The 12,042-nt window shown below is 38.6% G+C and overlaps 2 protein-coding genes across 3 annotated transcripts in view; one reads left to right on the top strand and one right to left on the bottom strand.

Moving 5' to 3' along the window:
* LOC107551859 (presenilins-associated rhomboid-like protein, mitochondrial) overlaps positions 1-2,356 on the bottom strand; it is a 4,449-nt gene extending 2,093 nt beyond the window's left edge. Inside the window, exons 1-4 of the mRNA XM_016233615.1 lie at positions 2,194-2,356; positions 1,319-1,520; positions 1,003-1,143; positions 875-934 (exon numbers count right to left, since the gene is read on the bottom strand). Of these exons, the coding sequence (XP_016089101.1) occupies positions 875-934; positions 1,003-1,143; positions 1,319-1,520; positions 2,194-2,267 (477 nt within the window). The 5' untranslated portion in view covers positions 2,268-2,356. The remainder of the gene's footprint in view (positions 1-874; positions 935-1,002; positions 1,144-1,318; positions 1,521-2,193) is intronic.
* A 1,212-nt stretch (positions 2,357-3,568) lies between these two features.
* Positions 3,569-11,483, top strand: LOC107551869 (protein MB21D2). Of its 2 annotated transcripts, none has more exons than XM_016233625.1 (3): positions 3,569-4,021; positions 8,221-10,560; positions 11,274-11,483. In XM_016233625.1, exons 1-2 carry the CDS (start codon positions 3,622-3,624, stop codon positions 9,483-9,485), a joined length of 1,665 nt encoding a protein of 554 aa, XP_016089111.1. In that variant the 5' UTR covers positions 3,569-3,621; the 3' UTR covers positions 9,486-10,560; positions 11,274-11,483. The 2 variants fall into 2 exon arrangements, with proteins under 2 accessions (XP_016089111.1, XP_016089110.1); XM_016233624.1 differs by having other exon boundaries at positions 11,270-11,483.
* Positions 11,484-12,042: the final 559 nt, after the last annotated feature.

Below are 12,042 nucleotides of genomic sequence, written 5' to 3'. Positions count from 1 at the left end.
TTAAAGTCCCCCTGTAGTGAAAATCAAGTTTTTTTTGTTGTTTATTTGTCTGTGTGGTGTTTTTAATATGCTTAACCATGCGCCAATCTATTAATCAGCACCATTGCGGAGTATTTTTCTCCTTAAAACTGTAGTTTCCCAATGGCAGTCCCAGAAATGCGGTTTGAAACAGGCCTCGGTTTGCTACGTCACAATCCAATAACCAATCACGTCAAGGGATCGATTCCTATCTCTAGCATGCAAACCAATACCAGCACAAAACCAAAAAGAAATCAGAGCAAAAAACCCATGAAGCTGTGGTTTAATGTGAATTTAGAACCGCTAACTTGCATTATAACCCGCGGCAACAGTGTAAAAGTAGCCCGGAGTCAGACGCACCTCTCCCGCATCGGCGTCTGCACTTCACACGCGTACGCGAATTAAGAAACACAAACGGCTGCATTCGAGTCTTCAAGGCATTTTAGGACACAACATCGTCAAGCAAGTAACTTTAAGGAATGTTACAGTATTCACTGTAGTTGTCCGCTAGTAAAAACATAGTTTTATCAGTTATTATCCGTGTATGCCATTGTTTTGCGTTTACTACAGTTCAGTGGATCAGGAGGCGCTGGCTGGTGTGACTGAGTGGAGGCGGGGCTAATTTGCATATTCATAGATCCACGTATAGTAAATGAGGCAAGGGCGTAGTTACATTCAAATTATTTTAAGGTATGAGAAAATTATTTTCACAAGAAAAAAACATTTAAATATGTAATTAAGATGAGTTTTAAGGGATAAAATATTTGACTACAGGGCGACTTTAATAAACTTGCATTAAATACATCGTATACTGATCCATCAGTGTAATATGAATGGCTGGATTTGGTTCGTGTCATTCAGACTGACCTGTGACTGTTTTCTGTCCATCACTTAAACCGTTCCACCACTGGCTCACCTGCAGAAAAACATGCGTCTATTAAACACCAATCGAAAAACACAAACGTCCATTAAACGGACACACACCTGTTTGTGCAAATCGCCTTGTTTCTGAGGCCGTATCTTCTCCAGCCAGTCCGCCTTCACATCATCAAAGTAACTCTGTACTCTAGATTTTAGACTTTCGTACTGCCATATCGCCGCTCCGCCGAACGAACAACCTGTAAACTGAGCTGGAGTTATTACGATATTCTAGAAGATCATAATCCACACACATACTGGACCTTATTCTTGTAATATAGATATTTTAATTGTCCCACTGAACTGAATAGTTAAAGTATAATGACAAAATGAAATTGTTTCTGCACATTGTGCTCACCACGTGTCAGTAAAATATACCTACGCCTATAGTGAAGACCAAAGGTTTGACCAGTCTGCCAAATGACCTGGCGGGTACATGTGGGGTGGGCGGGTCTGGAGCAGGAGCCTCGCCCTTCTTGTGGAGGATTTCATTTAGCTCCGCCTCTTCTGCCACACCCTTCTTTGGCTCCACCCTCTTTGTTATTTTGCGGAAGCCACACCTCTGCTGCGTCTGGAGAGTGAATCTATTTGGAGCAAAACAATGATAAAATATTGCATTTATATCGATTTTTCAATGGATGGAATGAGGAAAGAAATAAAAACAAGTTACCCAAAAATGTTATCTTAATTTATAAAGACTTGTTTGATAAAAGTAACCTTTAGAGAACTTATAAACAATATATGTAATGCATTTATTTTATATAATAAAACAGGTGAATCTAAACAAGCATGCAAAGACCACAGGTGGCGCTATAACAGTCATAAGCATCATATTTCTATGGGAAATGACCAAAAACGTTTTTTTTTAAAGCATTGATTTAGGAGGTTATAGGATTGCTAAATAATATGTAATGTATTTTTTTCATATGTGCTTCAATGCCTCAAAGCGCTCGAACCCCGATAACTATTAGAAAAGTTGTTTCTAATAATTTTGCCAAAGTTATTACTCATATTTTTATTTTTTATTACAATACATAAGGTCCAATCTTATTTCTAGCTCTCCTTAAATAATGCTTACATCTACAGGTGCCTTAAAACAGAACTAAAGACCGAAAAGTTGTGTTTCTAATGACATTCATTCCGTTCAAACATTAGAAGACTTTAAGCTGAAGCTTTAATGCCTGAGCTGATGAAAGCCACTGAAGCTGCTGTGAGTGGAGTGTGTGTTACCTGTGCGTCAGGTAGTGTGTGTGTTACCTGTGCGTCAGGTAGTGTGTGCTGCTGATGTCCTCTGAAACCCTTCTGAACACTGAAGCCCTCACCGCCATCATCACTGCTGCTCATGCAGCTGCTGCTTCCGCTTCCGGCTCGGAGTGCGCACACAGCGGCGCCTGCTGGAGGAGGACACGCACTGCACTGACAAGATCGAGTCCTATTTTAAACTAAAAGAAAACGTGCATTTTAAATCTAATTCATATACATTTACAATCAAGATTTCAAATTGGACTAAATTAGCAAAAATCACGTTTTGATTTATTTGCATGCTTGTTCATTTTTTGTTAAGGCAGGCGTTGCACATTTTCATTTTGTTTTTATTCATTTACTATTTTTTTGTGAGAGTTTATTAATTAATTAATTAATTAATTAATTTGCAGGTTTGCACATTTGTTTATTTTATTCAGTCATCTATTTTACTCATTTGCAGCAATGTTGAATTTAATCATTTATTATTTTTATTTATTTTAATATATTTGACTTGTTTTTTAGTTTATTAATTAATTAATTTTATTTGTAGGTTTGCAGATCTTTTTTACATTTATTCAATTAATTACTGATTTGCGATTTTAATTGATTTAATATATTTGGCACATTTGTTTTTATATTAGTTTATTCATTGACTATTTGTGTCAGTTAATTAATTAACTTGTTTGCATTTGCTTAGTTTGCTCATTAGTAGCAGAGGTTTTTAAAATTCATTTAATTATTTATTTGCATGCTTTCACATTTATTTATTTTTATTCATTTATTATTTTGGCAGCATTGGCAGTTGTTTTTAGTTTGTTATTGATTTACGATTTTTGTTTATTTATTAACTGATTTATTTAATTTATATTATTCTATTCGTTTGTTGCAATTTATTTATTTATTTGCACGTTTGCGATTTTTTAAAATTAATTAATTAGGCTATGTGGCAGAGTTTGTTATTGTATTTTTATTCATTGTATTAATTTCTATTTTTTTTAGTTAATTAATTAATTTATTTGCATGCTTGCACATTTGTTTATTTTACTCATTTATTATTATAGCATGTTCTGCGCTTTTTTAAAATTAAATTTGTATTATTTTACGAGCTTTTAGTTTATTAATTAATTAATTAATTTCTATATTTTGCGAATTTGTTCATTTTCGATTCATGAATTATGTGGCAGAGTTTGCACATTTTGTATTATATTTGTATTAAATTGTATTCATTTCTATTGTTGTCAGAGTTCATTTATTTATTTGCATGCTTGCATGCTTGTTTATTTTACTCATTTATTGTTGTAGCAGGTTCTGCGCTTTTTTTAAATGTATTTTGTATTATTTTCTTTATTCATCATTTTTGTATGTATTAATTAAAGGTCTATGTGGCAGGTTTTTCATTTGTATTTATACTTTCTTTTACTGTTTCGGTTTTCATATTTAATGTTAGTATATTTGTACTTATTTATTTGCAGAGGCGGTGTTTCAGCACGTGCATGTCTAATAAAGAAAAGAAATCAGCGTCGGTCTGCAGCTGCGCTCCGGTGCGCATCACAGTACAGCGCGTGCGCTCCGCTGCTCCGGTTCCACCGTCTCCTCCTCGCGAACATGGCGGCGCCTGCGCTCTCCAGCCGGGCTGGTTCAGCTGGCAGCAGCCCCACCGCCACCCCGAACAGCACCAAACTCGTCCCGCACTCCCCCGAGCTGGACTTCAGGTCCGGAACCAGGATCGAGGAGCTCAACCGGCTGATCGCCGAGTTCAGCAAGCACGAGCAGCGTGAGTACGACGACCAGCGAGCGCTCGAGATCCACACGGCCAAGGACTTCATCTTCTCCATGCTCGGTGAGAAAGAGCTCCGCTCCGACACGAAGCAGCACATGCATGCCATGCATCTGAAAGCGAAGTGCGCTTTTGCGCGTTCGGTGCGTCTGTTTGTCTTTGTCAAGCGCTTCGGTCTGTGTTGAGCAGCGGATGGGTGTGTTTGCAGCTTCAACACCCTCAACTCGGGTTTGCAATGCTATTCAGACGCTTTATGTGCATGAGCTGACAAAATCTGGTTATCTGCTTGCTGTTAAAGGAACAGTTCAGCCAAAAATGTATATTCTGCCATTAACTACTCACTATCATGGCTGTATGACTTTCTATCTTCACTGAAAAACAAAAGGAGATGCACAATTTCCAAGCCTCTCTGTATCCATTCAGTGAAAGTGGAAGGTCAGCAGTGACTGTCAAGCTCCAGAAAGAGCAAAAATGCACCTCTGAAGCCATAAAATTAAACATGTTAAACTTAAAGCTATACATTTTCACCTTAAATGACATGAAGCTTGCTTCGTTTGGTTATCGGAAGGAAAAACAAGGCAAGACAGCATGAGAAAAAGTTAAACAAGGAGTAGAATTAAATGGAAATTATTTCAAATATAATAAACGATTAAAAAACATTAACAAAATCACAAACATGCGAATAAATAAATTAATAAACAAACCTGCAATAAATAAATGAATTAATACATTTAAAAATATGAACAAAAATAAAATGCATAATAAAGTAAAATAAAATAAAAACAAATGCACAAGCCCTGCCAAAATATGAACACATTAATTAAAAATAATTATAATAAACATGCTTTAAGCATGCAAGTAAAACTAAATGTTGTTTTTTGTTATAAAAAAAATATTAGGCCTCTAACTGACCTGTTTCACTGATGTATGACTTAAAAATATGCATAATATTAAGTTCAATATTGTTTATGTTAAAATTCCATCCAAATGCATGAAAAAATTGTATGCAATTCAAATACAGAAATCTTAAATCTAGGTCTGAATATGTTTTGGAGTGGAAATGGTTGTGAATTATTGCTTGTAAAAAATGAAATGTATAAGGAATAAGTGGCACCAAATTAGTAGTCATGTGGCGCCATTAGAAAGAGCATCACTGCATAAAAATAGCACATAAAAGCTGCATTTACTCCTTAAAGAGTTGAATTCTCAGAGACGCTGAACAGAAGCAATGCACTGTGAAGCAGAAGATATCAGCAGCAGAGATCTGTCCGGACGCATGAGTGCACTGACTCTCTGTCTCACGCGTGTTTACTCAGCCATGCAGTCATACACTCATCTGTGCTGCACGGAGAACAGTTTGAGGACAGGATGAAATCAAAACTGACAGTGTTTACTTCTTTAAGTCAGATTATGAAAGTAAAATAGGTTGCGATCGCTGCTGGGTCATTCTGTGTCGAATCAACCGAAGTTCAGAAATGTCCCCTGCTAAAATTTCTGAATCTATTAGTATTTTTTCTGTAGAAAGAAAACAAGAAATATGATAAAAACTAAAAAATTAAATGCTATTGAAGAATAATTACTGCGTAATACACTATTTTGTAGACAGAGGATCGTCAAAATGATGATTTTCATCTGAGATTTAAAGCCAAATAACAGGACAGTAAAATGACTTTAGAAAGATTGCAGTATCATTTTGTTATTTTTACACAGATTGTTAGGTCTATAAATCTGTTGACGTTAGCAATCTTTGTGGCATTATATGCTAATGGTAAAACATGGTAAAAGCACTTTTCTTCCAAAAAGCTTTTTTTTTTTCATCAACGTTTGCATGCATGTAGCTCAAGAATTATTAAAGATATCTGAATATCCTTTCAAATAACAAACTTTGCTTTTGGTATCTTCATTTTTAAGGCCATACATGATTCACTTCCAGAGATATGGGGGATCTCAATGTGGCTCCAGGAGTGAATTGCTAAATTGTGCACATTTTCAGTGGTCAAAAACCAAATGTGCACTTCTTTAAAAAAAGGAATGTCTGAAGAACAGAAAATGTTGACGCTAGAAATATATCTTGTTTCCCTCTATCAAAACGATTGCATGGAACATACCTATCCGAGTGCCAAAAATATTCTTTTTCCGAAGTTTGCATGCCTGTAACTCGAGAAGTATTAAAGGGATCTCAATATAATTTCACATTCTGGTTCTTAGCAGACTTTTTTCTTTTGCTATCCTCATTTTTAAGGGGTGTTTGCTATCCCTCTAGGGGTGCCGGTGTCCTGCAGAGTTTAGCTCCAACTTGCCTCAACACACCTGCTGGTAAGTTTCTAGTATGCCTGTAAGAGCTTGATTAGCTGCTTCAGGTGTGTTTAATTGGGGTTGGAGCTAAACTCTGCAGGACACCGGCCCTCCAGGACCGAGTTTGGGCACCCCTACCCTATATGATTCAATCCTATAAATATGGAGATCTCGATGCACAAAATGTCAAATTATAAAAATTTTCAAATAGTCATTTTGATCCACTTCTACAAAATAGCGAATTACTCTGTAAAAAAATACATCCATGATATTTAATATTTTGGCTTTCTTCATCATTTATGTATTCCTTTCACCAGAAAAAAGATCAAAATCAACATTTTTAGCCGGGGACCTCTGGTTGAGTCGACACAGAATGACCCTGTAGCATGCTGAGCTTGAGTTTACTGCACTCTTATTATTATGATAGATGCTCAAATTGTGGGCCTGAAGGTATATTTCTGAATGTTGAACTCGCTGTGGCCTCTGGAGGAGTGTGACAGATGTGAAAGGTGCACACACACACACACACACACACACGAATCACTAAGTTGTTTTGGTTTTTCTGAGCGTCTCTGGAGGTTCTTCTGCTGCTGACGGGAGATTTTAATACCCCGGAGTCACTGGCTGGCACATGTACACTTCATCATGAGCTTGAGCTCAGGTGTGACTGGGGATTATTTTCTTCAGGAGTCTGTGGGCTGTTTGTCTGGTCTGAAATGTTCTTGTGTTTGTGTAGGAATAGTTTTGTAGACTCTATTGCATGTGCTCTGTTGATTTGTGGTTATAGATTAACCTTTGTCAATTGCTTTCTTATGAAATTTTGTTCTGTGAAGCAACACACTTCATTCCCTCTAATGCTGCGCTCACGTCTCGTCAGAAATACCGTAATTGCGAAACAACAACTTGTTACAACATAGAAATTGTTAGTTTTTGTGGCAACACTCATGACGCCAAAATGCATCCAAAAACTATCACTAAAGATGTTTGCATTAATTTAAACTTGAAATAGAGTGGAAAATTAATTATTTTTGCAATGCCAAAAAAATGGTAATAAAATTACACTTAATTACAGGTTATGAATCAAAAGTAATGCAGTGATACAGAAATACTTAGCAATTTATATAATATACTTTTCACATTAAGTTCATGAGAATTGATGTGAAATTAATGATACTAAAATAGGCTTTTAAGTGGCTTTCATGAGATCCAACCCTTTAAAAAAAAAAAAAAAAAAAATTTAGTTGGATATGCTGCTACACATGATTTGGGCATTGGATAATTTTTGTTTTTGAGTATTTCGATCATTATGTGATGTACGTTGTAACTGTGTACATACAACTTGTGCGTTCAACAAAGACATTAATGTTTTTTTTTTTTTATAAAAATATTGGTTGGATATATTTCATGCAAGATCTTTAAATCAATGTATTTATTTAAAATGCAAAATGTGTAGGAATTCCAATAAAATTTCCCACTTGGAATAGCTTTCCTTTTGTCATGAAATACTTGTATAACATCTTACTGCTTTTTTGGTCAAATATAATCCCTTTTACAAGGAAATTTGCGGTGCCAAAGGGCACTTCGGAGAGAAAACAATCATGGCCGCCATATTGAAGGGTCGTTCCAAACCGAAGTGCTCAAAACTCCTTTGGAATTAAGGATTTCGAAGGGTACAACTGATGGACACTTCGGGCTCCCATGATCCTTTGCGCAGATTCTTTGCATGTTGACGGCGCCTCCGTGTGGGCACGTGATGATGACGCAGAAGGGCACTTCAATGAACAGTTGTTTGGTCCCCTATGCCCTTCAACCCTTCAAAGCTCTCACACCGGAGGGTAAACTCTTTGAAGGGATTAGGGCGTTGGGATGAGCCCTTCCGAATGGAACGCAGGGATAGTCCGTTTTATCTACTTTGTAGAAGTGCACAAAATTTGTCCTTTTCTAATGATGTAATTTCCTGTTTTCAGGCATGGTGCAGAAGTTGGACCAGAAACTTCCGGTTGCCAACGAGTACCTGCTGTTGTCCGGTGGGGTCCGGGAAGGCGTGATTGACATGGATCTGGATGAGTTGACGGTATATGCGCGGGGAGCTGATTACGACATGGACTTCACGTTACTGGTTCCCGCGCTCAAACTCCACGACCGAAACCAGCCGGTCACGCTAGACATGCGTCACTCGGCGCTCTGCCACTCCTGGCTCAGCCTGCGTCTGTTTGATGAGGGAACCATCAACAAGTGGAAGGACTGTTGCACTGTTGTAGACCATGTTAACGGCGCTACCAATTACTTTTTCTCACCCACGCTGGTTGCCGACTGGTTCTACGAATCCATTAGTATGGTCCTGGCGGAGATTCAGAAGAAGCCGCAGCGTGGCGTCCCGCGGGTCGAGAAGGTCGAGCGCAACGCAACCGTCATCTCCATCATTTTGGGCGTCGGAGGCAGTCGGATGCTGTACGACGTGGTTCCAGTAGTGTCATTCAAAGGCTGGCCAGCGGTGGCCCAAAGCTGGCTAATGGAGAACCATTTTTGGGACGGGAAAATCACGGAGGAGGAAGTGATTAGCGGGTTTTATTTGCTGCCTGCTTGCTCTTCTACAGGCCAGAAGGAAAACGAATGGCGCTTGTCGTTTGCGCGCAGCGAGGTGCAGCTGAAGAAGTGCATCTCTGCGAGTCTCATGCAGGCGTACCAGGCTTGTAAAGCTCTGATTATTAAGCTTCTCTCTCGACCCAAAGCCATCAGCCCGTATCACCTGCGCTCGCTCATGCTTTGGGCCTGCGACCGCCTGCCGCATACGTACTTGGCACAGGAAGATTACGCCGCGCACTGTTTGCTTGGGTTGATCGACGACTTGCAGCACTGCTTGGTGAATAAGACCTGCCCTAATTACTTTATCCCGCAATGCAACATGCTAGAGCATCTTAGCGATGACATGGCCATGCTGCATGCTCGCAAGTTGTCGTCAGTTCGCTCTGACCCAGCAGAACACTTGCGGAGCGCGATCGAGCATGCAAAAGCCGCGTCGCGGCTCACGCTTGAGCTCCAGTGGCGCGGAGGAAGCTCAAACCTGTCATCCCCTCTGTCGGACACCGGAGCCGATCAGCAACCAGATGACCGGCTCGCGAAGAAACTCCAGCAGCTGGTCACGGAGAATCCTGGGAAGTCCATCTCAGTCTTCATCAACCCAGACGATGTCACACGACCTCACTTTCGCATTGATGACAAATTCTTTTAAAGCCACGCTTATTGATCAGATTGGCTGTTGACTGGGAACAAGCTCACTTTCGCATTAATGATAAATTTTTCTGAAGCCACACCCACTGATCTGATTAGGCGCTGGCTGCAAACAACATCATGCAACCTAATTTTTTAATCCATAACAAATTATTTTGAAGCCACGCCCTCTGATCTGATTGGGCACTGGTTGCAGATGACCTTACATTTGCATTGATGACAAATTCTTCTGAAGTCATGCCTCCTGATCTGATTGGGTGCTGACTGTGCTCACTTTCACATACATGATACATTTTTCTGAAGCCACGCCCACTGATCTGATTGGGTACTGGCTGCAGACGACCCCATGCAACCTTACTTTTGCATTGATCAATTTTTTTCTGATCTGATCTGACGAGTTCACTTTTGCATTAATGACATTCTTCTGAAGCCACGCCCTCTGATCTAATTGGGTGTTGGCTGCAGATGACCTGACATTTGTATTGGTGACATTCTTCTGAAGCCACGCCCACAATCTGATTGGGCGCTGACTGCAGATGATGTTACACGAACTCCCTTTCGTATCGATTATAAATTCTTCTCAAGCCACGCCCAATGATCTGACTAGGAGCTGACAACCTCACTATAACATTAATTATAAATTATTCTGAAGCCACACCCTCTAATCTGATTGGGTGCTGACTGCGGACGACCTCACTTCGCATCAGTGGCATTCTTCTGAAGCCACGCCCCCTGATCTGATTGGACGCAGTTTTTAAAAAAAAAAATTTTTCTTTGTGTTTTTAATGAGTCCCAGAAGCAGGAAGCCGTGTGTTTTGCACAGCGCCGGAGATGTTAAACACTTCAGGCTCTGAATATGATGTTAAAAATGGACATGATCCTGTTTCACTGCTGCCAGTTTGAAGTCGTGTTCACGTATCTGTTCCTCCCCATTATGGACGCCGAGCTTTTACGGGAAGGATAGAGAGAGCGGAAGATTTATGGAAGGATGTGGGGTGAGGACGGTTTGTGGAAAACAGGAAACCCATAGCTCCACTCAGAAGTGCAATTAGACAGTGTGTTTATACGCTTTACTTGTAAGTAACTGTAACATGATATTGTAAACACGCTATTTTAGACACCATCATTTCACATTCACACTTACAGAAGAACTTTATTCTCACAAACTGCACATTGAGACTCCAAAAATACACACAAGCACACGCACCTGTGATGATTAACACACAGTCTCTTGGGGTGAATCTCATGAAAACATTTCCTTGTAACATTTGACCCCCCCCCCACACACACACACACAAAAAAAATATGTATAATTATATTTTGCATTAAGATTTTAAACACATTTTAACCCTAAATTGCTTTTAAGTTTTTATTTTTAAATTCTCATTAGATTCTCATTACTCTAATACAGTGATTTATTTATTTTTTTAAATAAGCCTACATTAAAGATCATACATCAAATAATATTGCAGTTGAAATAATATCTCTTTTTTTTTGCATTGCATCAATTAGAATTACAAGGTAAAATGTGCTTGTCATGAAAAATCTTGGTCCTAGTGGCTTTTAAATTCCTTTCATGAGATTCACTCCTTGAAAAAAAATCTAAACAGAAAATGTATTTGTCTGTGTTTTTATATATATACAGTATGTGTGTGTGTGTGTGTGTATATATATATATATGCTGCTAAACATGATGGGTGCATTGGATAATTTGTTTTTGTAATAATTTGAGTATTTTGATCATGTGATGTGCTCTGCTGTAATTAATCTGCCCATTTCTCCCAGTTAGACCAATCAGCCTCACCCAATCATGTGATCTTTGCATGTGATTGGTTGGAGGGACGGATCAGAACAGACCAAACGTGAATCTTCGAGCTCTACAGGGACCAATCGTAATGCCTTATCACACAAATCAACCAATGGGGTGTTTTTATTCTGATTAAGTGGATCCTAAAGACTCTTTTACAGCCCAACCGTGTGTTTCTCTTTATATCTGAATCGGGACATATCAGAAATAAACCGAACGTGTTGATTTATTTTAACTGTCGTCATTAGGCTAATGTCTACGAGAATTGTGTGTACATGTTATTCTTATGCTTGATAAATATCTAACATGCCAGCGGGCTTATGGACACCTCAGCAAAATAACATATCTGCTCTGGATCAGTGTTGCATTGCATTTTAAACTTGTGTTTGGTAAATAAAGCTGTACAGAAATGCAAAAGTGTAAGACTTTGATTATTCTGTTTCGCAACTCCAAAATGACCTAAAATATGTTTATTTATTTTTTAGTATAAAAATGCAGATCCTATTGAGATTCAGAAGTTTAAGTAAGACTTCTTCCAAAAGAGTTTTTGGAAGAAGTCTTTTCTGTTCACCAAGGCTGCATTTATTTGATCAAAAACTGTAAATACAGCAATACTGTGAAATATTATTACAATTCAAAATAGCTAATTTCTGTGTGAATATCTGTTAAACTGTAATTTATTGCTGTGATCAAAGCTGTATTTTCAGCATCATTACTCCAGTCTTCAGTGTCACATGATCTTCAGAAATCA

This window comes from Sinocyclocheilus grahami, unplaced genomic scaffold (genome assembly GCF_001515645.1).
Source record: "Sinocyclocheilus grahami isolate Dianchi unplaced genomic scaffold, SAMN03320097.WGS_v1.1 scaffold436.1, whole genome shotgun sequence".
Classification (NCBI taxonomy): domain Eukaryota; kingdom Metazoa; phylum Chordata; class Actinopteri; order Cypriniformes; family Cyprinidae; genus Sinocyclocheilus; species Sinocyclocheilus grahami.
This window is presented reverse-complemented; position numbering and strand designations above follow the sequence as displayed.